Consider the following 27,760-nt stretch of genomic DNA (forward strand, 5'->3'; position numbering starts at 1 on the left):
CTAAAATTGGGTTGTCAACCTGAATCTCTGCGTCTGTCATATCAAGCATGACGTTCTGAGGGTAAGAGAAGTTTTGCCAAATTTCATCAGACGACCCAATTGGTTCGTTGTCCTCATCACTATCATCGTTATTATTAGGGAGGACAATAGATCTTGGCTCCTTATACAACACGACCCAATCGTGTGCAACATTTGGGTCTTTCACATAGAAGCACTGGTCCGCCTGTTCTGCGAATATGAACTTCTCATCTAGATAAATCTCTTTGTCGAGATTTACAAGTGTAAACCCATAGTGATCCCTGCGCGGTTTGGCAGGACTCCATCGAACCTTAAACATTGTATATTTACGCTGAGTTTGTTTGCCATATCCGTAAATCACCTCTACAATATCTTCCAACTGGCCATAATATAATATGTCAGCTTCAACTGGGTTCTGATCTCTTATGCTTGAAAAACATTCCTGAGCAAAACACCCCATGACCCCACTATTTTGTGTTACCCTTTTATCATCGGTCGCCACTGTTTTAAACTTATATCCATTAATGATGTGTTCACTATATCGTCTTACTTCATAGTAAGGACATTGTACGTGAACTAAAATATCTTCAGATAGTACGACACCAGCGAGAACGTCTTTCTCAACCTAAACCGAACATCAATCGAACTAAAAATTATCTTTGTCTGCTTAAAAAATTTAAATTGAAAAATACAATAATAGTGCTACGCTACTTACATCGGTTCTGAACCAATCGGGAAAATCTTTGATGTGTTTTTTTTGAATAGCATGTGCTGCATTCATGCCTGATATTTCAGTGTTAAGCTTCTCCAGATGTCGCCTATTAGAACAATGAATATGGTTGTATTTGTATAATGAAAGTAAATAATTCATCCAAGGTCAACATTGCTATATTAATATATATTACCTTCGATAATCGTTGAAAATGTCAAGATTATTCAATACATATGCATGAACCTGCTCCAAGTCAGATCTTTGATATTTTACGAGTTTCTTCTCCTTAGTTGGGGTTTGATCAGCTGTTACACGATTGCGCATGTAACGTGATGCAAACGTATGACATTCGTTGGTCACGTACCCTTCAGCCATAGAACCCTCTGGACGAGCTCGATTGCGAACGAGGCGCTTCATAAATCCCAAATATCTACAATAACTCAAACTTTATGAACTACAACTCAAGGGATAGGACAAATTAAAGATGTATACATTACATATGAAATTAATACACATAGTGAAGTTCCTAACCTCTCAATTGGGTACATCCAACGGTACGATACAGGACCCGCAACTATTGCCTCTCTTGCTAGATGTTGAGTAACATGGACCATGATCGTGAAAAAGGAAGGAGGAAATATTAATTCCAGGTTGCATAAAATTAATGATATTTCTGTTTCAAGCTTTTTAAATTCATTCAGATCTATAACTTTGGAGCACAATTTCCTGAAGAACCCACAATACTCCATAATAATTTTCGATGCATCTTTCTCCATATTATTACGCAATGCAACCGGGAGCAATTGATGGAGAAGAACATGATAATCGTGTGTCTTTAGGCCTAAGAGTTTCCTCTCCTGCACCTGAACATTATTTGATATATTAGATGAATACCCATCTGGTGACTTTACTGATTTGAGGACCTCACAAAATCTCTGCATCTGCTCTGTCGACATCGTAACACGAGAGGAAGGCTTATGTTTTTTCTTAAGACCAACATCTTGTTCTTGCAACTCTTCTCGTATATTCAATGCAGCTAAGTCTTGACGAGCCCTTAGGTCATCCTTTGACTTATTAGGATCTTGAAGGAGAGTTGAAACTATATTGTCACAAACATTTTTCTCAATATGCATGACATCCAAGTTATGCCTGATTTTAAGCTTTTGCCAATATGGTAGCTGGAAGAAGATACTGAATTTACTCCATCCCTTTGGTAATTTATCGACTCCATTATCAACATATGCCCGTTGGATTGCTCTCTTCCTCTTCAGTGTCTTTTTCTTTTTCCCGGAGCCTCTAACCTTGAGTGAGTCGTACTTAGAATATCGGTTCTTACCAAATCTTATTTTAGGAAGATGCTCAAGCAACTTTACAATATCAGCACCGGTCATTTGACGTGGTTTATTCCTAGTCTCAACAGTGCCATCAAACTTATTGCTCAATTTTCTGTATTTATGGCCCGAGGGCAACCATCTCCTGTTGAACCAATAACAACATTTTCGACTATATGGTAAGTGAAGGCCTTCAAATTCTGGGCCACATACTGGACAAGCAAACTTGCCTTTTGTAGACCAACCAGAAAGATTAGCATAAGCTGGAAAATCATTAATTGTCCACATTAGGATAGCACAAAGTCTAAACGACTCTTTAGCATGGGCATCATATATCAACATACCCTCCGACCATAACTGTTTTAGCTCATCAATTAAGGGCTCTAAGTAGACATCAATATCATTACCCGGTGCATGCATATGTTGATATCTTCATCTCATGTCTCCACTGTTTGAGCATGACCTCAACTTTTATGTTGAAAACATAGTGCCACGCTCCAGGGTAATCCTCAAGACAATAGTATTCCTACAATTTATTATCCTTGTAGTAGAGAATACAATCATTAGGACACGCATCAATTTTATTGTAATCAAGCCCCAAATCGGAAACTATTTGCTTTGCCGCATAAGTTATTTTTGGAATGCTACGCTCTCCTCCTGGAACTACCTTCCGCAACAAATCAAGAAGCATTTCGAAATAAGTATTTGCCATTCCACTGAGGTTCTTAATATGCAAGAGCTCCAACATAAATGAAAATCTGGAGTACTCGGTGCAACCTTCATACAGATCCTCTTCACTATCCTCTAGTAGTTTCATTATACAATCCAAGTCCTCAGGAATATGAGCATCTCCAAAGCCTTCTGGGTCATCAACATCTTGAATCTCAGTTGCATCTTGGACATCATCTACGATATCATCTTCACTGTCATTGTTAATATCGTATTCGGTATGGCTAGGTCCACCTTCAGTTTGTAAATTTTCTGTATCATCTATATCAAGAGCATGACTGGCATCAACATGCACATCTGGTACTTCAATTTCAGTATGGCCTTCCCCGTGGTAGGACCAATATTTATATTCAGCGTAAAACCCAGAGTTTGCTAAGTGACTTCGTATTTCAGCTCTATTTTTCAGCTTCATATTCTTACATATATAACAGGGGCAGTACATTGCACCGCTACTTAAATTATTTGGGTTCATTTCAGCATACTTCATGAAGGCTTCACATCCATCCCTATAACGTCGATCGCGAAACCGCTCAATCCTAGGGATATCTATCCATGACTTGTCGGGAATGCTTCATATTCTTACATATATAACAGGGGCAGTACATTGCACCGCTACTTAAATTATTTGGGTTCATTTCAGCATACTTCATGAAGGCTTCACATCCATCCCTATAACGTCGATCGCGAAACCGCTCAATCCTAGGGATATCTATCCATGACTTGTCGGGAATTTTCCTCATCTGTAGGTAATATCTAATTAGAAAGTATATTTGATAATAGATAGTATACCCATATATTTTATATTATTCTTAAACATACGTTGCAGCATTTAAGTTAGGCTCATTGGCTTATGTTTGAAACTTATTAAGGTAGCTTCAACTAATTAGCATCGTCTAACGGCTGTCATAGGAAGGCTTCTATCCCATTAAGAATATAGTAGTGCTTACATCCAACTTCATATACTTTGTATATTTTCATTTCCTGAAAATTTCGGCAGCACCTACCCGTTGTTCTCCCTGTACACTGTGCGGATGTTATTATGCGTATTGATAATATACCAAAACGCAGAACATACGCTTATTGTACACGGAGAACAACAGGTATGAGTTGCCGAAATTTTCAAGAAATGAAAACATACAAAGTATATAAAGTTGGATGTATGCACTACTATATTCCTAACCCGTCCGAGAAGGACAGATCCAATAATTACAAATTTATATACCAAATCTTTCCTAGTATAATATAAAATGAACGATCATTTTTGAGTAGAGAACTTTATCTCCTTCCCAAAAATTCGAGTCGTTTATCTTATATTATAACCTCAAAGAATTGGATGTAATTATTGGATGGGAGTCTAAAGATAACGTGATATTTTTTCACCTAAATTGGATATATAACACATTATTATATAATATTGTGTTATATATCACTCTATTCTTTTGAAAACATTTTCTTCTATAACTCACACTAAATTTAAAATATTGTTGTTAGCAAGACCACAAACATCGAAAACGGTCGGCACGCAAGCCATCGGCGGCCAGAAACATACTGTTTGCTTTATTGACATCTCTCTGGTTGGAGTAAACAAGGTTCTAAATCTGTCTCATATCAATTTGCCCTTTCACATCACAAAAATAGGTCCAGCACAAGAGTAAGCAGAAAACAAATCTCATATATATATTGTGATATTTGAAGGACTTCGGAGCAACTCCAAAACTAATATGGAATTGTCAAAATTGGTACTTGAGAGATTAATATACAAAAAATTTTAAAAATTTAAAAACAGCAATTTTCGAAGCCATACCTTGAACCCAATCACAAATGGCAGCAGCTTGAGGAGAGCAACCCGAAGAGAGGAGAAAATAAGCTACAAAAGAGAAAAGCCTAGCTCAGATCTAGGGTTCCGTTGTACACGGGGAGAGAGAGGAGAAAGGGGGAGATCGAAACCCTAGCTCAGATCTAGGGTTTCGACGAGAGAGGAGAAGGGAAGAGGGGATCGGAGAGACAGAGGTTACCTGCGTGCGTACGTTGACTCAGAACTTGGTTTCTCGGCGGCAGCGGGGTATCTCGCCGGCGACGAGTTTTGAGAGAGTGGCCGAGATCGAAGGGGAAGCGAGGGGGTTCGAAGGGCTGCGATCGGAGGGTTTAAACCCTAGCTCAGATCGAAGATCAGGGGAACTGAAATTTTCGTGAGGGGTTCGAAGAAAAAGGGGATCTGAAAATTCCTTGATAGCATCGAAGAAAAGGGGAGGGATCTGAAATTTTCGAGAGGGGTTCGAAGGGCTGCGATGAGAGGATTAAAATGAAAAGGGAGATTTTCTTTAGGTGGGTCCCACTATTCTAGACGGATTAATCCGTCTGTAATACTTCCCAGACGAAAATTTCCGCCTGGAATGGTGGGACCCACGTTTTTTCAAAATTTAAATGTTAAAGAAAGCTACAGTACTTATTCTAGACGGAAATTTCCGTCTAGAATACTCTCTAGACGGAAATTTCCGTCTGGAATAATTTATTCCAGACGGCATAATACAGACGGAAATTTTTCGTCGCGGGATTTAGCATCCTAGACGGAAAAATTTCCGTCTAGGATAATCCGTCTACAATAATCCAATTTTTACTAGTGTGGAAATTCCAAGTATGAGAAGGCAGTAGACCAAGATATAGAAACTTTGTGTCATATGATCATTAAAAAAACAAAAAAAACATGATAACCAAGGAAATCAACAGTTTTTTCCTTCGGAATTAAAAGTGTTTCTGATTAGTTGCAACTTAAAGGTAGCAAGAAAAAGTCATCTTCTGTATATATTACATTACACATCACATTTTCATTTATTTTTGTTTTTAATTTGTAGAACAGATTACTAACTTTGATAAGATGTAAGGAGTAATTTGAAATGTTTCAGTCACTTGAAAATAAACCAATCAATGACATTCTATGTCCAAATGCTGGAAATATAGAGAAATACCAATCACAATCAATTTAAGATATAATATTTAGGAAAAGTTGCCACTTTCTGCATTGAATTGCTAAAATGACAGTAGCTAAATTAACATGGGTGAGCCATGAAATACACCAACATTCTACTTGATTGAACTGAAAGACAGGATACTTGCAAATATGAGGTAACAGAATATCACATTTTGTGCTAATGGATGAAAGTGAAGTATCCAGAAGGGTGCATGAATTCTATCAGAACCTTGCATGGTGCGGGATAACCTGAGCCAAATAAGGGAGAGTGAAAAGTCCAAACTGCCCCCTAAAAAAGGTGCACTGCTTGGCTGAGAATGCCCCGAGCCGGTTTACTGTGATATGAACTAACTGAATGTATGGACTTACATCTATATGCTTAATTGGTTCATCAGGTTTACTATGGTACATAAGTCCTTTCTTCCATGTAGAACTTGTGCATGTGCACTGCATAGGCCCCTTTTACTTTGTGCTACCTTAAAAAAAAGAAATATTGACCTTATTTTAAGTCTTTCCTGATATTAGAATTATACAAATATATAAAGGTCTAACAATAAACATTGCACCATCTAGTATTGGACATAGCCAAAATATGTACATTTTTAATATATTAAATATACTTGATATCTCATAATTTATTACTTCTATATTCTAATCCATATTTAATGGGTCATGTAATAGATATCCATATTTGTCAAAAGATGAATATGAAATCAGACAAAGATCATATTTCTCTTTTTGAATTATTCGTATTTGTTTACACCCACAATTGATTCCTGTCCATAACAAAGCCTGGAAACCATCTATAGATTACTCAAGGTTTTAAGACGAAAGAATGGGGAAGGGTTTGAGGTAAAAGGTTAAAAATGAAGTATTGAAACATGAAACTATACGAATAACAACAAGCAATTAGTTATTGAACTGTCTTTCACATGCCATGGTATGTCTGATACTTCAAATACTGTTATTGTGAAATTGAAAAATATTCTTTTACCCTACATACTACTATGAGTTGAACACATGGCTCCTGAGATGATCAATTATGTAATAAAAATCATATCCAACTGTTACACAAGAAGGCTTCCCACATGTATAATGATCTAAAAATCTAACAATATATTTTCACCTTTCTATAATGAGGTTCTCAAAAGGCAGTCTGTAGCTAGCACAAAGTGAGTCTGTAATTAGCATGAATTCCGTACAAAACACATTAATTGGTGAAAGAAAAAATAGACACAAGATTGGTGACTTTGATGACATATCTATCATATTTACGAAGATTCGTGATTAAAGAATAGGGATAAATACCTCACAGAAAATAAGAATAACTTGGGATCATAAATCCATAAATTGCCAGAATGTTCATATAACACCTCTAAAGGTAATAGAGATAAACCTTGAAGGAATATGTTGACGTAGCTGCTTCCCCTCCATAAAGGAATAACAAAATGCCGGCTACAAAAACATAAACAAAAGGGGGAAATAAGTTATATGAAAGCATAATAACAAGCACCCAAATTGAAAGTAAAAGAGTACCATGAACTTGATCTCTGCTCCAACAGGTGGTATAAATTTGCTTTCATTGATGTACCTATATGACCTCTTCCCAAATGGTACTGGAGTTTCATTCAAAAAAGAGAAGGAAATCAGTCAGTCAGTCAGTTGAGCTATAAACTGTTGGAAAGTCCTCATGGTTGAAGAAATTGCAACAGAGATATGAAAGCAAATGAGCTATAAACTGTTGGAAAGTCCTCATGGTTGAAGAAATTGCAACAGAGATATGAAAGCAAAGGACCTGGTTTCGTTCTTATGAGAAGCTTATACATGGTTGAAGAAATTGCAACAGAGATATGAAAGCAAAGGACCTGGTTTCGTTCTTATGAGAAGCTTATAACATTCACATCTGCTAGGTGGATTTCACCATTGTGGCAACAGGATGTTGGTGGCTCGTGTTCAAATTTTTTTGCTCCACAAAATGAACAAGACTTTGGAGTGCGTAGTTTATGTAATAAAGAACATACTGGTTCATGGTTAATTTGACCTAGAAAAAAATAATAGTTTTTAGTGTTTAATAAATTTAGATATATAAAATCATGTAATCATTTTAATAAAATATAAAATTAATCTATGCAAGCCTCCATGCTTATATTCCCGCTGTTGCGCTCCACAAAACAAAACAATCTTACGTTTTCGCTTGCTATTGGTACTACTGCTAGCAAAATCATTCGTTTTCCTCTTTCTATTATTATCAATGACCTTCTGAATATAAGTTCTCTTCTGATCAACATTCAACTGATTATATTTGGTGTTTCTACTCTCATGTATTAGAATTTGTTCTTCTGTTAAAAAATAATAAAATATACTATTAATAAACATAAATACACATAAAAAAATAATAATACCTTGGTTTGAAGTCATTTGGAAGAAGGTACTCTTATGCAAATGTATAGTGATTATGCAATCCAAGAAGTTGAATGTAAATTTCTACAAGGAAAAGAAAATTTAATGCGTTAAATTATTAATTTTATTTAACATAAGTATAGCAATGAATATAATTTGAGAGAATAAGTATATTTTAATTGATGTTCAATAGTATTTAAGGTTTTTTTTTGAAAAACTTGGTACACTATACATGCATCAGTGATCACAAATATCTCATATGCTAAGGTTAATTCTGTTTTTTGAAGTCATATAATAATAATAATAATAATAATAAATATTTAAGTGAAGAAGAAGATAAATACAAGGAAATAGAGTTACCATCACTATGAATAAAATAAAGAGAAAATAGAAGAAAGTTGCTTAACTCACCTGAATCACCGATAAATTTAGAAATGTTTTCAAAAAAGAACAAGGCAAATCCAACCAAGTAGAATATCTGCATTAATATGAAAAATGTTAAATTATTAGGAACGGTATAATGTGTGCATTAAAACAAGTAAAGAAAATTAAGAAGATTAGGGAGTATTGAGTCTAATAGGATTCTATCAGGAAACAAAGCAAATATATCAACCAAAATATTTACAGAATGAGGGTTTTAGTAAGGCTAACAAAAAAAATATTCAATTGTAGAAACAGGTACAAGGATTATAAATATGAGGCTTGTCTACGCTTTTAGTTTAATGTTTCTAAGAAATCGTATATTTCTCCACCGACCAAACAGGCAAGAGACACTGAGACAGAGATGCATGATATTATTATGAACAAAGATACAACCAAATTAAGTTATTCACATTACCTTATGAAATATTTAGTAGGAAATCAATTTCTAGCTTATATTTAGTAGGAAATCAATTTCTAGCTTTTTTGGTAAGCGCTCATATGTATATGATCTTATAAACTATGTTGCACCATTTCATATTATTTATAAAGGCCACTGTTCTTTCTCGTCCAATTGGGGATTTTATCATATCATTTACATAATCCCTGCAAGTATCTTGGTTGAACAATAGCCAACCACAGACTCTAGCGAGGAGAGATGGAAATATATTTGGGTGGAGATACATACACAAAGAGAAGAAGTCAATAGAGTAAGTTGTAAGCTTATTTGCAATCAGGCCACATACTCATATTTAGTAGTACGTAAAACTGAAATATAAACCGCAAGAAATAGCATAAAGAGCTTGATAAAGATGCATTCTTTCAAACAAATTCAATCCTCCATTCCTCCGGCATCTAAGACAAACAAATTCAACACATAACAGAGTCTATGTCTCAATATTAAAAATGCTTCAGATCTATATCCATTCTATGACACTTGATTGAGAAACCCATAGCATCAAGTCAATGAATGGATGCAAGGAATTTCTAACATCATGTTGTATGCAAATGCTTCAAAGAACTAATAACTGAAACTTTAAGTCAATAGGAATTGAGTTTCCAAAGATTCAGAGAAAAACATCATCCAAACCCACAAAAAAAAGAACAAAAACCACCCCATCCCACCAAAAAAACAAACCAACCAACCAAACAAAAAAAGCCAAAAAAAATAAGCACCCAGTCTACATTAAGTGATGTCTATATACAAGGTGATACATATTCTCAGATTTCCTCAGCATGTTCTAACATATAAATTGAACCCTTGTTTCATAAATCTTAATATGCAAGATCTTTTTTCTTTTAGGGCAAATAACCTGCAAGAAATTGTACATATGAACTACTATATCAGAGCACGTAAGGAAATGTTTACAGACAGCAACAATATAGAAGCCCTTAATGAGAGCAGAAAACTAAGATAACAATAACAGGTTTTATACCAACATCTTCAAGGTATAACTGAAACTAAGGTAAAAAATGGGATTTCAAGTTCCAACTCATATCCAGGCTCAGGCAATTGCAGTTGTAATCGAGGGGAAAGATGTGTATCCTTTTTTATTCTCTATATATTTCATTGGAAATTTGAAATTTCTCTATATATTTCATTGGAAATTTAAAATTTCTCTTTTTAAATAGTTTCCCCCCGTTAGATGGAGATTATAGACTTGTTAATGCCGTTACTGGGACCGGAAAGACTATTGTGTATCTCGCACCAATTGTGAATTTACTTTATGCTTATGATCAGCGGATTCAACGATCCGATGGGAATTTGGTATGCTCACATAGTAGTTTGTGCTTTTATTAGTTCATCATAGTAATGATACATTTGGTCTTCTTATTAAAAGTGGGAAAAAAGAACATTTGGGATTAACATTTGATTGACAATATGTATCAGCGTTGGTTCTTGTGCTGACGCGAGAATTGTGCATGCAGGTTTATGAGATTCTGCAGAAGTTACTACATTGTTTTCATTGGATAGTTCCTGGTTATATCATGGGTGGAGAAAACAGAGGAAAGGAAAAGTCTAGGCTGCAAAAAAGTTGGAGTTTGCTAGCTTTCTTGTCTATTCAGATAACTTGAACATAGTTGGTACAAACTTCTTTTCTGGGGTGGTGTTTAATTGATATACAATGCGATCAATCCTAATACATAAACTTTTCTTGAACCTTCATGTTAGGTATCATCAACATCTAATCCAGTTTTTCAGGTTGAGTTTTACCCTTGAGAAATTTTCTCACTTTTTGTGTTTATCAATTAGCATGTATATGCAATTGAGCATTTGTGGTAGTGGATACTCAAAAACGATACGCTTGTTGTGCAATTATGAGCTACTTTAACTTCTGGGCATGACCCTGTACTTGGAAAGGTTACATTTACCTCTTTATTTCTTTGTTCTGGCATGATTTACTTATGTACTTATTCAGTCAAGATCTATGATAGCTTTTTAATGATTTAATCATTATTTTGAGGCATCATAGCTATAAATACTTGAACTATAGTTGCATGTCATGTGTCTGCTACAGGTCTTGCTTATTATTCACCTCTGTTATCAGTTCATGAAAACAGAAAATGATTTTCTAATTTTTTATGTCATCATTATTTAATCAACATAATTTTTCAATTCAGTTGTGTGGATCTGATCGAGTAGAATCTTTACTCTGTTCTCCTATGCATTGTGTACCATACTCCTCTACAGATTTAGTATATTATTTGCTCCTGCTGTTGTCTTTGAACAACCACTTCATTTTCGCAAAATTTTATACAACAAATATCATGCTTTCTTCCTAATTCTACGTAAATTAATTGTCTACATATGTCTAACAATATAAGCAAGCAAATAATTGGAATATAACAAACCCAGTCAAGTTTCCCCTTTTGTGTCTGCAAATACTATCTAACAAACTCAGTCAAGTTTCCCCTTTTGTGTCTTAAAATACTATCTAACAAAGTCGTCCACCCCTAATTTCCTCAAGTCAGCTCAAAATTATGTCTGCAAATACTATCTAACAAACACAGTCAAGTTTCCTCTTTTGTGTCTGAAAATACTATCTAACAAAGTTGTCCACCCCTAATTTCCTCAATTCAGCTCAAAATAAAAAACTAATTCACCAAATTTAACTAAAAGGACATAAACCATAAATTCAAAAAAATAACAATTGAATTTTTACCTGTTGAAACTGACACAGGAGCAAGATGAAGACTTGAAGCAAGCCCTAATTCGGACAATCCTTGACCTATTGTTGAATTAGAACAAAATGAAATGATGGCTAATTAGAACACAATTAAATGAATTTTTTTCTTTAAAATTAGAACCAATGAGAGAAATGAAGAACAAAAAGTTGAGATGATGAATTGAGCAGAAAGCGTAGGAAAAATTTAGTAATACCTTCTTCAATGAAATTCCTTGCTGGTTCTACCCAATGCAAAAAATCTGACAAATGAGGAGATGATGGCAGAGACAGGTTGATGATTAGGGAAATAACAATCATCTTTTGAAATTGATGGCTTAAGATCGTGCGACTACGTAACGTAAGAACCGAGAAGAGGGGCCGAGATGAAGGGTAACGGATGAACTGGTGAATGGAATTCATCTCTAAAAGTTGTTGAAGGTAATGGAAGATCGAAGGAGGAGGAGGAGGAGGAGGAGGAATTGAAAGGAGTAAAGTTTGGTAATTAAAAGGACCGGTTAATTGAAAGGACTGATGAATTGAAAGGAGGAATATATTCGTAACTGATGAAAGGGTATTTTGGGGAGGCTATTTTGGGATATGTTTGGTAATTAAATTGGGGGTAAGGCTATTTTGGGGAGAGTAAAGTTTTTCATGAACTCCCTCTTATAAAGGGTATAGATGTTGATATATTCATCATCGTTTAGAGTTCTTCAAACTCGAATCTTAACTCAAAAACTCATTATTCGCATATATTATAAAGTCAGGAGTACTTAGATGCAAGTCATGCCGGTGAATCAAATTTGTACCTTGGAATCTTGATTCAAATATCATATTGTTAGAATTAATATAAAACTATAAACATCGATCCTCACCATAACTCTGGTAGTTTAGGTGTAATGGTTAAAGAGACTCGATCTAAGATGGTATCATAGCAATTCAAGATCAAATTCATAAAAATTGACACCGCTACGTGAGTTCAGGTTTCGGCGCATAAAAAAGGACGCTCAACTTGCATGAGCATGTTAAAATTAATATAAAACTATAATTCTTGACAATCACCATAACTTCAGAGTTTTGGCCTAATGGTTAAAGGGAGGGAATCAATCTAAGATAGTATCAAAACAAATTAGGTTCAAAACTCACGCTGCGCACAAACTTAATGTGGATTTTTAAAATTAATACCGCTAGCATGAGAGGGCTATATCCATTTGGACCCAAGGCTCGGTGTCTATAGCCCGGGCATGGCTAGGAAACCCGGGCCCAACCGGGGCTTCGGTCGCGCGGCCGCTTCGTCGGTACCCGCACCGGACTCGGCAAAGCATGGCCAGCAAAAGGATCGGGCCAGAGTGGCCAGGTGGCGAGAGCGAGAACTCGGTGAGGATGACAGTTATGATCGGGTTGGGCCCGGGCCGGCGTGGCCACAATGGTCACATTCGTGACTGTTATTCGTGATCGTTGTGTCCGAGTTGGGCTGGGCCGGGCCAAACAGATATTTTTTGGCTTTTGACCAAAATACCCCCAAAACGGTTAAAAACGACCAAAATTTGAGGGTATTTTGGTCATTTGGCTAGGGGTTGCCTCTATAAATAGAGGAGTTTTCATTTATTTTTCTCATCCAAAACTCATCTACTTCTCTCTAATACTCTCTAATACTCGCTTTTGCTCTCTAATTCTTCAATCAAATGGCTTCCTCCTCTGATTATAAAGGGTAAATCCTAACTCCCAATGTTAAAATAGGTCCTAATACTCCTACTACAGGAGCTACAATTAGTCCTCCTACTCCTACCAATGTTGATCATGAATCTAGTGGCGATGATTTTGTACCTAGAGTTCCTAAAATACCGAGATCCAATGTGTGGAACTTCTTCGCGAAGATAAAAGTCACCAGGGATCAATACGGTAGGCTTCTCACCCAGAAGGCTAAGTGTGCGTTGTGTGGCCATATTTTTTAAGCTAATCATAAAAGCGGAACCAACCACCTCAAACGCCATTTAGAGAAACACAGCAAAGGCCGGGCAACGCCTCAAGGTGATATACGACAATCTTTACTCTCCCAATCCTCATCTTCTAGTAGTCTCGGTAGTTAGAACTATGGCGCAATCCGAGCCAAGAAATGTGTCATCAGGTTTATTATTTAAAATCTTCCTTTTAAATTAGTAAAAGATGATTAATTTGAAGATATGTTTACATATGGTTTTTATTCCACATTTAAAAAAATTTCTCGTCAAACTTGACAACGTGATATTTTAAAACATTATCATGAGGAACAAGCAAAAATAATTTCTTATTTTCAAAGTTTAAAAACTATAATTTTTTTTAACTTCTGATATTTGGACATCTAGAGCACAAACTGATGTTTTATGTACCAAAACACACTGGATTGATGATAATTAATAAATATTTAAAAGAGTTATTTTTTTTATTGCATTTGAAGATTCACATAGTGGTATTAATATTACAAATTTAATAATTAAAGAACTTATAAAATTAGAAATTTCGGAAAAAATATTTTCTCTTTCACCAGATAATACAAGTAATAATAATATAGGTGTTGATCATATCAAATCATCTTTGCTATTGCCATGTCATGGTGATATTTTTCATATTAGATATATGTGTCATAAATTAAATTTAATTGTTCAAAGTACATTTGGTAAAATTAAATCAATGATAGAATATGTTAGGACAGTAGCTTATGCTCATAATGCTTCTGAACAAATTAAGACTTAAAAGATGCAAATAATTGTGTAAAAGAAAAAAATTTTTAAACACAGATTAATTCCAAAAGATATTGACCATAGGTGAAATTCTATCTAAATATAAGCAATAGAGTATAAAGAAATTATAAATAATTTTATTATTTTTTATACTTCTAGTTCTAGCTCTAGTAATATGTATGGAATAACTGAGCATGAATGGTTAGTTATATATATAGTGTAAAAGAGATGTTACAAGTTTTTTATGTACTATATTATTATCTGGTTGTTATTATCTAATTATTATTCAAACCTCTTTATAAGTTTTAAATATTCAAAAATTTTTAATAATTATCGTATGGATAATTATTTTGAAAATATAATTTTTTAAATAACAAGTAAATTTAATAAGTATTTTAGGCTTATTCCTATTATTTTTGGTTTGGGGGTTCTTATTGATCCATGTTTGAAGGATGTTGGCCTTTGAAGTTTGTTAAAAGCATCTCCAACAACTTCCCCATTTCATACTTTTGGAGAATTTAGTTAGATTTTTGGTCCAACAGATTCCCCATCTCATTCCCCAAAATAGGGATGGATGAGAAAAAAATGGGGAAGCTTCCCCAAATCTGTAGCATTCTCTAAATTTTTGGAGGAAAAAGGGATTCTTCAAAATGGGGAAGCCGTTGGAGTTGGTGTAAAAATAATTTGGAGAATATGACTTTTGCTTCCCCATTTTGGAGAAAATTTTGAAGAAGCTGTTGGAGATGCCTTACCATGATAGTAGTCAATGATGATGATGGTCAAACTATTACCGCTCTTACTCATCATAATACTATTAGAACTTATTTTCAAAGATTATATGATGAGTATGCAGCTAGATATGGTGTAAGTACACATCAGTCTACAGCTTCTGCTTTTACAAGTTCGAGTCAGAGCAAAAGTAAGAGTTTTGATAGAGAATTATTGATACCTCAGCTAACTGGTGGATATGGATCTGGATCTGGATCATCAATGAAAGTTTCTAAAATTGAACAATATTTAACTGTATCTTTAGTTAAAAGTCAAAATAATAGTTTCGATATTTTACAATGATGGAGAGTATATGAAATAGTTTCATATCCTATACTTTCCATCATGTCTTGTGACTTACTAACAGTGCAGGTTTTCATGGTAGTTTCAGAATCTGCCTTCAGCACAGCAAGACGTTTGATCAACGACCACATGACATCGTTAGAACCGTATATCGTACAAGCAGTAATGTGCCTATAAGATTAGTGGAGGTACGAGAAGAGAGCTTAAGGTATTGATCGGATGACTAGTATTGAAGATAAACTTGAATAGTTAAGAATAACAGATAGAGATAAAGAGTATAAATTACTCATTAGTTTGTAATTTTTATTTTTTAGCTAAAAATTTATGATAAATTATTTTTAGAAAGAGTCACAAATGATAGTGATATAGATGAGTAGGTGCAAACGTAGTTGGGATGTATTCATCTATTGTGATATGATAAATTTCAAAATAAATTTGTAATTGTTAGTGATTAACTAATTATTAATAAAGAATTTATTTTTATCGTTTTAATTTCTATGATTTTTTATATTTGTAAATTATATAATTACAAGTGATTAATAATATGATTGATTTTTTATCAAAAATTCGTTTAATTTATAGTTATGTACTCTTGAAATTTTAAAAAAAGAAAAATAACCGGGCCGACCCGGGCCTAGGTTCGGGCCCTGGGTTTGCCTGGCCCGGGCTCGGTTTGTCGAGCCTGGCCGACCCGTTTGGATAACCCTATGCATGAGTCAAATTTTAAGCCCATATAAAAGGACACTCAACCTGCCTAGACATGTTAAATCTATACTACTTATAAAAGAGAATACTCATGTCAAAACTTTTTCATACCCATTTTGCCCTTTACAAATTACTTAATTCTAATTTTCTCCTCATCACAATAATAAGCTTTAATTAGTGTCTTAGACTCTTAACCTTCCATAACTCATTAATTAATGTGCTGAATACGAAAACTCACCAACCCCTTTGGCTTGAATTTAAATCTCCATCAAGTGACATGGCCAATTGAACTTTGAATTTAAATCTCCATCAAGTGACATGGCCAATTGAACTCCACGCATAATGCAAAAAATTCCTTCAGCGAATGTAGTCATTCACATTATCCACGATAGCCATGATCTTTTAATGAAACTCCAAGGCTTTTCGTTTCCCGTTCGTTATCCTTATCATTATGCAACAACGCTTAAACTTTTATTGATTTCTATTGACTATATCTTTCATATCTCCATCATTTCACCATCTCCGCTCTCATCTAAATTTCTCTCTCAACTCCACATTCTCCTCTGTCTTCCTTCCTCTTGGTCAATGCTTTGTTCTCCTCCTTCTCAATATCTAACCAGCGTTAGCATCTTTCAAATTCAATCTCAAGCCTGTCATTTGTCGAAGGGGGTTATGCAAAGAGAGAGAACTGGTATGAAATCCATTTCATAATTTGAGCTCTGTTTTATTTCTTCGTCATCTGATCTCTTTGTACATATTGGTTAGTTTTGTTTGATTTCTATGGTTTTAGCTAATTAGATCTCTTCAGAGAGTGATGGATAGAACTTGTTTTGATCTATTTCTTGTGATAAATTTATATAGCAAGACGAAGTGCGCTCAATATCACACCGTCGAAAAAGAAGTCGGCCTAAAGCAAGGTGTGAGAGAGAAGTGCGCTCAATATCACACCGTCGAAAAAGAAGTCGGCCTAAAGCAAGGTGTGAGAGACATTTTCATCCACTTCGATCGAATTTGTTTTCTTTCTGCATTTTTATTAGATTTATTAAATTTATGTTATTCTTGGGCAAATATTGACTTTACATTTTCCATGTGATGGATGTGCCTTGGATCTTAGTTTTTTTTACAGGATCTTTCTCAGAGCTGAATATCTTTCACGTTTTTGTTAGTTTAGATCCTAGATCACATTTGTGCATTTATTATCTTAAAAAACATAACCTTCTAATATCATTGTGGATTTTAGACTTGAGGTTAAATTTTCTAAATTTATTTACTCTTTGTAAATCCTATTATGACCCAAGTTCAGTAGTCTTTTTAGGTGGCAATGTACTGGTTATTCGTATTCTACTGCAAACAAGAGCATGACTATTTTCTTGAAGCATAACAGTATGCATGATTACCTACTTGATCCAAAGAAGGTATGACCTCTCAGCTTCATAATAACGCTATGTGATATGAGGAACTTAGCTTAGATATTGTAATTAGTTTCGAATGTGCTTAAACTTGAATTGCACTGAGTGTGTAATATGGTTGGTCTCTTATCATTGCTTGATTATGTCAATTTTATTTATACTATTGATTGTGATACTAATTAAATTCAAAATTTTGAATTTTACAAACATAGTGGTTACTTTTGGAGGTCAAACTAAAATTTTTGTTGGAGGGGAAAACTAATATAGAATATAAGAAATATAAATATGCAAGTTTGAATGTTTTAATTACACATACAATGTCTATTTCAAATTGGACCTCATATTTTTTATATTTAACAAGTATAAATTCTTTTTATGCAAAACCAAGATTAGTGTTATCTACTAAATATGCTCATGTATAGATATTTTTCTAGAGCTTATATTACAATGTTAAGGAATTTAGTAGTGAGGATCTAACAAGTGAAAGAAAACCTTATTCACACGCGCGCGCGCACACACACACACTACTTATAAAAGATGATATGGGTGACAAAACTTTTGCTTGTTTTTTATTTAAAAATTTTAAATATAATGGTCATTCAAATATGATAAGAGTAAATATACCCACATTTAGGGGCAATTTTTAATTTAACTTTGTCCTTTTCTATCTTTTGTTCTGCAAATAACTCCCACCTGACCAATGAGTAGTCTTGTAGGCTGATGGACTCACTGGAGCAAATTATTCTCAGTTTGTTAGTCTTCTCCATAACACTGTAAAACATATGTATAATAAAACTTGAAATACACATGCCACTTAAGATGGAAATAAATTCTATGTAACTATAATTAATCACATAATTCATACATGTGTTTTTGTGATCAAATGCATTTGAAACTCCATACCTATTTCATTATAATTAATCACATGGTTCATACATGGTTGGGCGTGGTAGCCTTTGACATTTTGTAGTGAAATTTGGATAGGATTGGAATGAAGGTGAAAGTAATTAGCTCATCAAACAGCAAGGAGAGGGAGGCTATTGAACACTTCCAGTGCTGATTCTTTCCTTGATAGCAGTAGTATTGAAGAAATATAGATATGAACAATATGGATAATTTGAATTTACTCTCTTACTTGATACTATGAGTTTAATTTGGATAGAGGAAATATTTGCAATATGAGAATCTAAGGTGACCTATAAAATGTTTCTAAATTGGGCAAAGTATTGCTTTTTTGATACATGTGTAAAATTTGCTAAAATAATATTGTAATTTCTGATTATGGACTCATTTGTAATTCTCTACTATATGCATATTTGAAAATGTTATCATTTATTTAATTCATATATTCTATTCTTTCCTGGATCCGACGAGCCAACCTAAAACATTTTACATTCTTTAACTCTCTTTAGAGAGAGATAGAACGCATGCATGGGTGTGAATTTTTAATCGCATGAATTTAGATTTCTAATCTCTAACTCTCTCTGAGATTTTGTGTTTGTTGATGGGATTTTTCTTTTTATATTGTGTCATTTTCAGGGAAAAGTAAAATATAAGAAAAAGATAGAGAAAAATAAGAGGGAAGAATGGTAAGCGCAAAGGCGAGTTTCAAGATCAGAGTAACTTGTCAAGAATTATGAATGTTTTTGTTAAAAAGGGTTTTAGTCTAATTTATTTAATTTTCTCTATAATTTTTTAATGCTTCAGATCAAATAGGCATATTTATTCTAAAACCATTGCAGATAAGAGAGGAAATGTGCAGTCAATTATGCGAGTTGCTTAAGATATCTGAGGTACTGCCATTTGATCTTTTAGAATATAATGCTATGATCTAATATGATTTCACCTCCATTTTGGGGGAAGATTTTGATGTGAGTACTTAAATTAATTCATTTAAAATCTTCATATTTGTATCTTTTGATTCAATGTAATGAAACATTCAGGCCTTGTTTTATCTTCTACACAAACATACATCAGTGGACGTGTTTTCCCAAAGGTTATAGAATTTCCCCAAAGTTATAGAATTTCAGGTCTGACCTTTCTCAAGAAATGTTTTGTATTTGATTGGTAGCATATTGCTTAATTTAAATAAATCATTATATTTCTAATGCTTTCATGTTCTGTAAATTTCCTATCACTTTTTTTGGGTTGAAGTTTCACATGTATTGAAACTTAAAGACATGCACAGTGGTGTTGACTTCATCATTGTCACATTATAGTGAGTTTTAATACAATGTGGCATCAACTTCATCCAATGCCTTGCTGAATAATTTTAAAGGTTACTCTCTGTTTAGTTAGAAAGAGCTTTGAATTGGACGTATTAAAGGTCAAACATGCATTTTCCTATTGTCTATGCTATTGCGTTTGTTGCGTGTACTCTATTTCTTTTGTTAATTATTGGTTCCGCTCTGAGTGTTTATTGAAGATATTTATGTCTACTGATAGTATTTGCCTCACTATTGACATCCTACTTGGGCGTCTCATATTGTGGCAGAGTACAAATTAGGTTTATTTTCTGTGACTACCTTGAATATGATGCTCGCCAATTAGGACTTCAGGTAGCTTTTTAGCAAATGTGGAAATGTTGACATGAGGTGAGTTAAATCCCCATAACTAATATTGGATTGGAGAACTTTTTGTACTTTTAATTGTTGAGCACTTTGTTCTGGCTATATTATTGACCTCTAAGCATTTATAGATATTAGACATGAAGCTTTGAGCGATGGTTTGCGCAAAAAATATGCATCTCCGGAGCATGTATTGAATTTATGGAATATTACGGGGCATCATCTGAAGATGCATTTCATAATTTATTCCTCCCTAAATACGAGGATGACCATCTTTGATTCACAAGACTACATGTTTGCCATCTTTGATTCACAAGACTACATGTTTGATTCCTAAAAATTTTGAGTTGCTTTCTATTTTGATCATTCTTTACTTTTTAACCTTGAACTCGGCGCATAGCTACTATTGCACGCGCAATGTCTATTTATGAAAACTATTAATATTAGTTGGAAAGATATGGATAATATTGTTCTATAATTGACAAAGATTACATAACCTTGAAGAATATGCATATGTATAAATTCATACAGAAGCATAAATGAAATAAAATCACTCAGATACAAGTAAATATCTTAGAGGTATATTCATTTTGAAATTGAATAAATAAATCTTAGATAGTGATTGTTAGAAAGTAAACATTGAGATGGATGATATTGAGTTTAATTAATAGGTAGTCATTTAAGTGTTAACTCAATCATTCTTCGTCTAATACTCTCTCTCTCTCTCTCTTTGGTGTAGATAAAAATTATGTTGAGGTCAGGAGAAATTAGCTCGCATGCGTGGGAATTGGCTAATTTTAAGATCACTTTACGAATCTAACAATAAGATATTAATACTTCTTAATTAAGTATAGAGTCAATAAGATACTAATTTTCGAATCTAACAATAAGATATTAATACTTCTTAATTAAGTATAGAGTCAATAAGATACTAATTTTTTTAATTAAGTCATCTTCTAATACTTCTTAATTAAGTATAGAGTCAATAAGATACTAATTTTTTTAATTAAGTCATCTTCCTCTACTCTAAGAAAACCATAAGAATGGCCTTTGCGAACTTCTTAAACACCATGAAGCGCCAGCTTCGTAGCGTATTGATGAATATTGATACTTTCTTATTGCTAAGAAATTAGAGGTAATTTTGAAGGTGATGGCAGTCTTGGTGGCTCCATTTGGAGCTTGACAACAGATATAATTGCACATGACATAACAACACAATGTATGTCTATCATCAGATATAATTACATACTGAATTATTGCTAGAAGAGCATGGATAACGGTCTCGTGTTCACAGTATCATCTTCAAAAGTAGCATAGTCAATCATCAGTAGAAGTACATGGAACTATATTTGGTCACTTAATCACCCATTATAGGTGATATCATCGAGATTTGAATGTTTGGAGAAATATTAACTCTTACATCTTGCAAATAGGTTTTGGTATGAACTTAGTTGTAGTGGTGAATTCTTTTAAAGATTTTTTTATTTTAATTTTTAATTTTTTCCCTATTAATTATCAAGTTAAGAGAATAACATGTAGTTGATTAACTACAATTTGTTGATATGGTCATGTGAGTATAAATTTGTGACATATACAAGTAATTAGGAGAAATTAGCTCTTGTTGATAGTTTTTTTTCCCTCGCATCAATTTATAATTATAAACTTTTAAATTTTTTTAATTTGTCGATTCATTAACACACCCATATGTTGATTAACATGGTTGTTCTCTCAGAGAAAATCTTTAAAATAATAAGTGAGTACCTACTATTTCACTTTGACATCTCAAAGTTTACCAATTTTTAACTTTGAAACCCCAAAGTACTTTTTTTCAATATTTTGATATCCCATTGTTTTAATCGTATTTTAGTTTCATAACCCCAAAGTACTTTTTAACACTATGATACCCCAAGGTTTCTATCTCATTTAACTTTGATACCTACATCTAGATCTATTAGATTTTTTTGTTAATTTTCTATTGCTGTTTTAGCAACTGGGCAAACTGAATCTAAATGTATCAGATGCTAAAGGCACCATACAAATTAAACAAAAGATCTAACACAACTTGGATATGGTATCAGAATGAAATATGATTGGAACTTTGGATATTAAAATGTTACATGAATACTTTGGGTATCGAAGTAAAATTGGATTCAAAGTTTGGGGTATCAAAGTGTTAAGAAATCCTTCAGCCTATTGAAGTAGAAAGATGTAAACTTTAGGATATCAAAGTGAAAATTATCATTTTCGTTTTAGCTCATCCTCTTATAATATTGCAAGTTTAAGGATTATTCCGTATTTAACAAGCAATTTTTCCTCTTTGCAAATGTATCCTCTAGCAATATTGTTTTCAAGGTTGATCTTTGAACTAGCATGTTTTTGTTTTTTCTTTCTTTGTATAGGTTGTGTAGCTTGAATGAGAAGCCCACTCTCATCTTAGGGATGTAATGTTAGTTCATTGTGTATGTAGCTAACATTGAATAAATCTAAACCATATTTGTGTGTAGTTGCTTAATTTGTGTGTAGTTGCATAATTGTTTTTTAGGTAAATGTTAGTTCATTGCGAGATTTTTGTTGTTTGATTTGTTTCTTTTTTTTTTGTAGTTGTTGCATTTTTGGTGAATTTTCCCATTTATGTTTGTTTTCTGTGAAGATTGTGGTGAAGGCGATGCTGATAATAGACTCTTGTATAAGCATGATGCTTGTACTATTATTGTAGAGTTAATCTCTACTCTATGTGAAGTATAAGTGCGTGCTTCATAAAAATATTAATATTAATGTATGCAGCATTAGTTGACCTTCAGAGGTTTCCCCCCATAGAGTTCCTAACATGCATCACGTGCAACGCACGTTTTGCATACTAGTTAATATAAAACTGTAAACTTAGATCATCATTGTAACTTTGAAGTTTTTGTCTAATAGTTAAGAGGGGCTTAACTTTAGAAGAAAGTATGTATTCATCATTCAAGTAAAAGTGTAAAACAAAATAATAAATGATCTTTATTACACATTTATATCGTCTGGTCTCCATTTTCTTGAGGCGCCGTATGCTTTTGACAAAAAGCAAATCTTTTCACTGAATGACAGAACAGCCTTCTCTGCATAGATCGTGCACCAACCCGCCTTTGTTTCGCACGAGCGTTTGAATGGGGTAATTTTAGCACTCAATTTGCATTCTAACTGTGATAACTAGTGGGTTCTATTTTACATGTATACTCCTCATAGCTTTCATATTTACAAAATTACCCCTCATATTTTGGTAATTGCAAAATTACCCCTAATCGTCTCACAATGATTTTTTTTACCCCATTCATTTAACCATTTTTGTTTTTAAATGGGGACTATGTTGCAGACCTATTGAAAATTAATGGAAGTTTGCAATTCCCTTGTTTTAAAAGCCAACATTGTTAAGTTGGAGGGGTAGAAATGCCCAATGTGCAGGTTTTGGAGGATAATTTTGCAAATACAAAGATACGGAGGGGTAAATATGCAAAAATCCCTAAAGTAATATATAAAACATACCTTCACATAAATCGAAAATATAAGAAAAAGGGTTTTTTTTAGATGTATAAAGGTATTTTTAAATTTGCCCTTCACATTGTCATAGTTTTAAATTCTAACCCTCAAATTGCTATGATCCCGCCGCGGTTATACCCCCGCCGTCTCTCGTTGCTGTTAATTTCTTATGATTAAATTACATTTACACCCCTATTTAACAATGTTTTAAAATAGAAAATCAGAAGAAAAAAAAAAAACTCAGCTCGTCCTCTTTGTTTTCTCTGTGGTTTTCATCATCGGTTAATACCAATCCCACGATGGGGGGAGTTGGTCGGTCTTCATCTCTGCACACTCACTACCTACTATTCTTCCTCGTCCTCAAATCATCCGCTGATTAATCCATGCATGCAATTAATTATAATGTTAGCATTATAGCAAACTCCTTTTCTTGATTATTCACTGGGAACAAATATCTCATGAATGGATGACATGAAGCGATCCGTTAATCCTAAAGGAGTCCAACACATGCTCGCACTGGCAAAGGAGTATTCATATGTATGCTTATGCGTTGCTGGAGATAGAAAGCGATTGGAGGGATAATAATTGGATTGGGTTTGAGAGAAATAGAACAGGGCTAAGAGATTAGATTAATTACAATTAAGTTGTTGAAGGGCATATCGGACATTTTAGAAAGTCTACACATAATATTCCATGTAGGTTCTTAATTTATAATTTAAGTAGGAGGGTAAAATTAGAAAAGGGAAATAATTTGGACGGCAAATATGAAATTATCGATATTTTGGAGGGCAAATTTGCAAATACAAGCAACTTGAGGGGGGTGTATACATACATATATACATATATGAGCTAGGCTACTATTAATAGCATCCAACATGCAGATACCATCAGCCCAATTTTAAAAATCGGAATCCAAAAATAAAAATTCGAACCGGTAGATGTGATCTACTACACACGAACTAGTTAGAAACAATATTTCAATGGATTTCATTATCATTAACCCGTGCGAAACATGTCGTCAAAATTAACGTTTCAGAACTTTCATGAAGTTGGTTAACTTACCTTTTTATATCCCTACATATTAATACTAGGAAATTTACATGATTAATACAAATTAAAATAATGATGATAAAGAAGTAGTAGATACAAAACTTTTCGACACAAATGCGACCATAAAGGCTATAAAAGGTTTATTTCATACTAGTTTGTGTGTGTATATATAGAGAGTGCTACTATAGGGACTCCAAAATAGGGGAGCCTGCATGGGACATATGAGGTGTCGCTTCCCTGTTTCGTGTTGCACTGTTTATGAACAGTGCATCACAGGACAATGAGACGACACCTCGTCTCACCTGTCCCACTCAAGCTAGTTCCCATATTTTGGGTTCCTGATGTATTCTTCATATATATAACATAACAAACGTTGGTTAATAAAATCCACGACCACGGTGTATGCTGACTGTACGTCAAGAGATCACATCAATTTCATGACTCACTTCCAATTAAGTATTTCTTTTTCTGTTTTATTAAACTTTTTAAGTTTTAAGCAATTCCTGCACGCCTCTTTCAAATTACATATTCTGATGCATACGCTCCATCATTTCACCAAAAAAATTCATGTATATATAATATATAGCCCTCCCCCTTTTTCGGCCATAGATCTCTCTCTCTCTCTCTCTCTCTCTCTCTCTCTCTCTCTCTCTCTCTCTCTCATATTCTGATGCATACGCTCCATCATTTCACCAAAAAAATTCATGTATATATAATATATAGCCCTCCCCCTTTTTCGGCCATAGATCTCTCTCTCTCTCTCTCTCTCTCTCTCTCTCTCTCTCTCTCTCTCTCTCATTCTCATGGGAAACTCATTGCCATGCTTGTCTCATGCAGCCAAAACATCCAAGACCAAAGCCAGTGGCAAGAAGAAGCCCAAGATTCGACGCAACAAGGCGAAGATCATGTACGATCAAATCATCTCAAATCTTATTCCCGACGAGAAACATGAAGATCAGGAGAAAATCAAGGGAGTGATCAGAGTGAAGATGGTGCTAACAAAGAAGGAAGCAGAACTCTTACTCTCCACGCTCAGCAATAATGATGACATTATTTACTGGACCAAATCACTCGGTAGAATCGAGAAGGAATCAAGAAGATCGAATATTCATGGATCATGGAGGCCCGAGCTCGAGAGCATCCCTGAGATTTAGAGAGAGTTCCCTTTTTTTTTCTTTTTTGGAAAGATTACAACGCACATGTAAAGAGTTCAGACTTCTAGAGTCCTCTGTTCTTGAATGGATACGTCTAGTTTCTTTCTTTCCATATTTAGCATGAAAAAAGTTTTTTTTAACCCTCCAAATCTTGAGAAGGGTGGGAGGAGAGCTTGAGGCCATGGAAGGAGGAGGAGGAGAGGAGGTTGCGGTCGCTGGGTTTGGAGAGGAAGGAGGAGGTAACCATGGAGGGTATTATGGTCTTCACGAATTTAAATTTCTTGAGTTTTGCGTTTTGGAGGCTCAGAGTACACAAAGTTTACTTTTGGAGGCAAAACACCCGTTGAAAATGTTGGCGGTATGCTTGTCCAGCAGATAAGAGGTCAGCGGACAAAAGGATTCCACATGCCGCGTGAAGAGATCGAATCCAGCGGACAAAAGAATTCCACATGCGAAGACGTGTTTGAGCCCTATAAATGCCTTTCCTAGGTTTTCGTGTGGTAGTGTGCAAAGGAGCAGCGGGCAAAGGCTTTGGATAAAAATCGCAGGGGGTGCAAACAGAGGGGAAAAATCAAGAGCCTTTTACGGCTGCAGAGTGCAGGAGAAAAGCAAGTGCCAGGGGTTAATTTGTTGCGGCTGTCTCTTGGATTCGTGCAGGCTTGGAAGAGTAAAAGCAGAAGAAAACAGTGGGTTTTCAAGTGGCTTTTTAGTTTTTAGGATCCCTCGACGCGCAGTCCTAGAGCTGACGAGAGGAAGAGCAAATATCCCACTTTGATGGGATATTAGGCTTTCAGATTCTTGTTCCCTTTGAGAAACAAGAATTCTTATCGATCTTTCTCTCTTATTGTGCACCAGAAACTCTGCCGAAATTTCCGCTGCGCACAACAAGTGGTATCAGAGCCCAGATTCCAGATCTAGGGTTTGGTTGGAGGAGTAGATCAATTTGGAGGCCCGTTTAGGACTTCGTTGGTGATAAAGGTGGGATCTTTTGGTAAAGACTCTATCTTTCAGTTTTGGATCTATTCTTTGTTCGTTGGTGCGTAAGATGTCGGGGAAAGAAGGTGCTTCGGGAGTCGAGGGTGGTTCTTCTGGCGTGAAGACTATTCAGAGTTTGAATATCCACTCTATGAAGATAGATGTGGAGAAATTTAATGGCACAAACAACTTTGGATTATGGAGATGCGAGGTTTTGGATGCGCTGAACGCGCAGAATTTGGAGGATACATTGGAGTTAGATGGCAAGCCAGATGAGATTGAAGAGAAGGTTTGGAAGAAGATGAATCGAACGGCGTGTGGTGTGATTAGGTCTTGTTTGACTCAAGATCTAAAATATGATGTGATGAATGAGACTTCTGCGAAGAAGATTTGGGAGATTCTCGAAAGCAAGTATTTGACCAAGAGTGTGGAAAATCGCTTGCATTTGAAGAGGAGACTTTATCGTTTCCAGTTGAAGAAGGGAACCTCCATTAGAGATCACATGAACCACTACACAAAGCTTCTTGCGGATTTGGCGAATGTGGATGTCAAGATTGAAGATGAGGACAAGGCGTTGCTGTTGTTGAGTTCCTTGCCCGACGAGGAATATGAGACCTTCGTTCTTACTCTGATTAATGGGAAGGCATCACTTTCGTATAGTGAGGTCACCGCTGCACTTGTGAATTATCAGCTTCGAAAGAAGGATAAGGAGGCTTCAGTTGAGCCGGTAGCGGAGGCGTTGGTCGCAAGAGGGAAGGGTCCAAACCGAAAGAATTGGAAGTCACAGTCTAGAGTAGGAAAAGATCAGTGTGCTTGGTGCAAGGAGACTGGTCATTGGAAGAAAGACTGCCCAA

General features: G+C 34.7%; 1 protein-coding gene and 1 long non-coding RNA gene across 2 annotated transcripts; one reads left to right on the forward strand and one right to left on the reverse strand.

Moving 5' to 3' along the window:
* Positions 8,600-12,027, reverse strand: LOC109843633. The gene is made up of 3 exons (XR_002247746.1): positions 11,961-12,027; positions 11,743-11,808; positions 8,600-8,636 (listed from the first exon to the last, which is right to left on the reverse strand). It is a non-coding gene; the product is annotated as an uncharacterized LOC109843633 (long non-coding RNA).
* On the forward strand, positions 25,581-25,931 carry LOC109838842. Its single transcript, XM_020407271.1, has one exon. It carries the CDS (start codon positions 25,581-25,583, stop codon positions 25,929-25,931), a length of 351 nt encoding a protein of 116 aa, XP_020262860.1.

This window comes from Asparagus officinalis, chromosome 1 (assembly GCF_001876935.1).
Source record: "Asparagus officinalis chromosome 1, Aspof.V1, whole genome shotgun sequence".
Classification (NCBI taxonomy): domain Eukaryota; kingdom Viridiplantae; phylum Streptophyta; class Magnoliopsida; order Asparagales; family Asparagaceae; genus Asparagus; species Asparagus officinalis.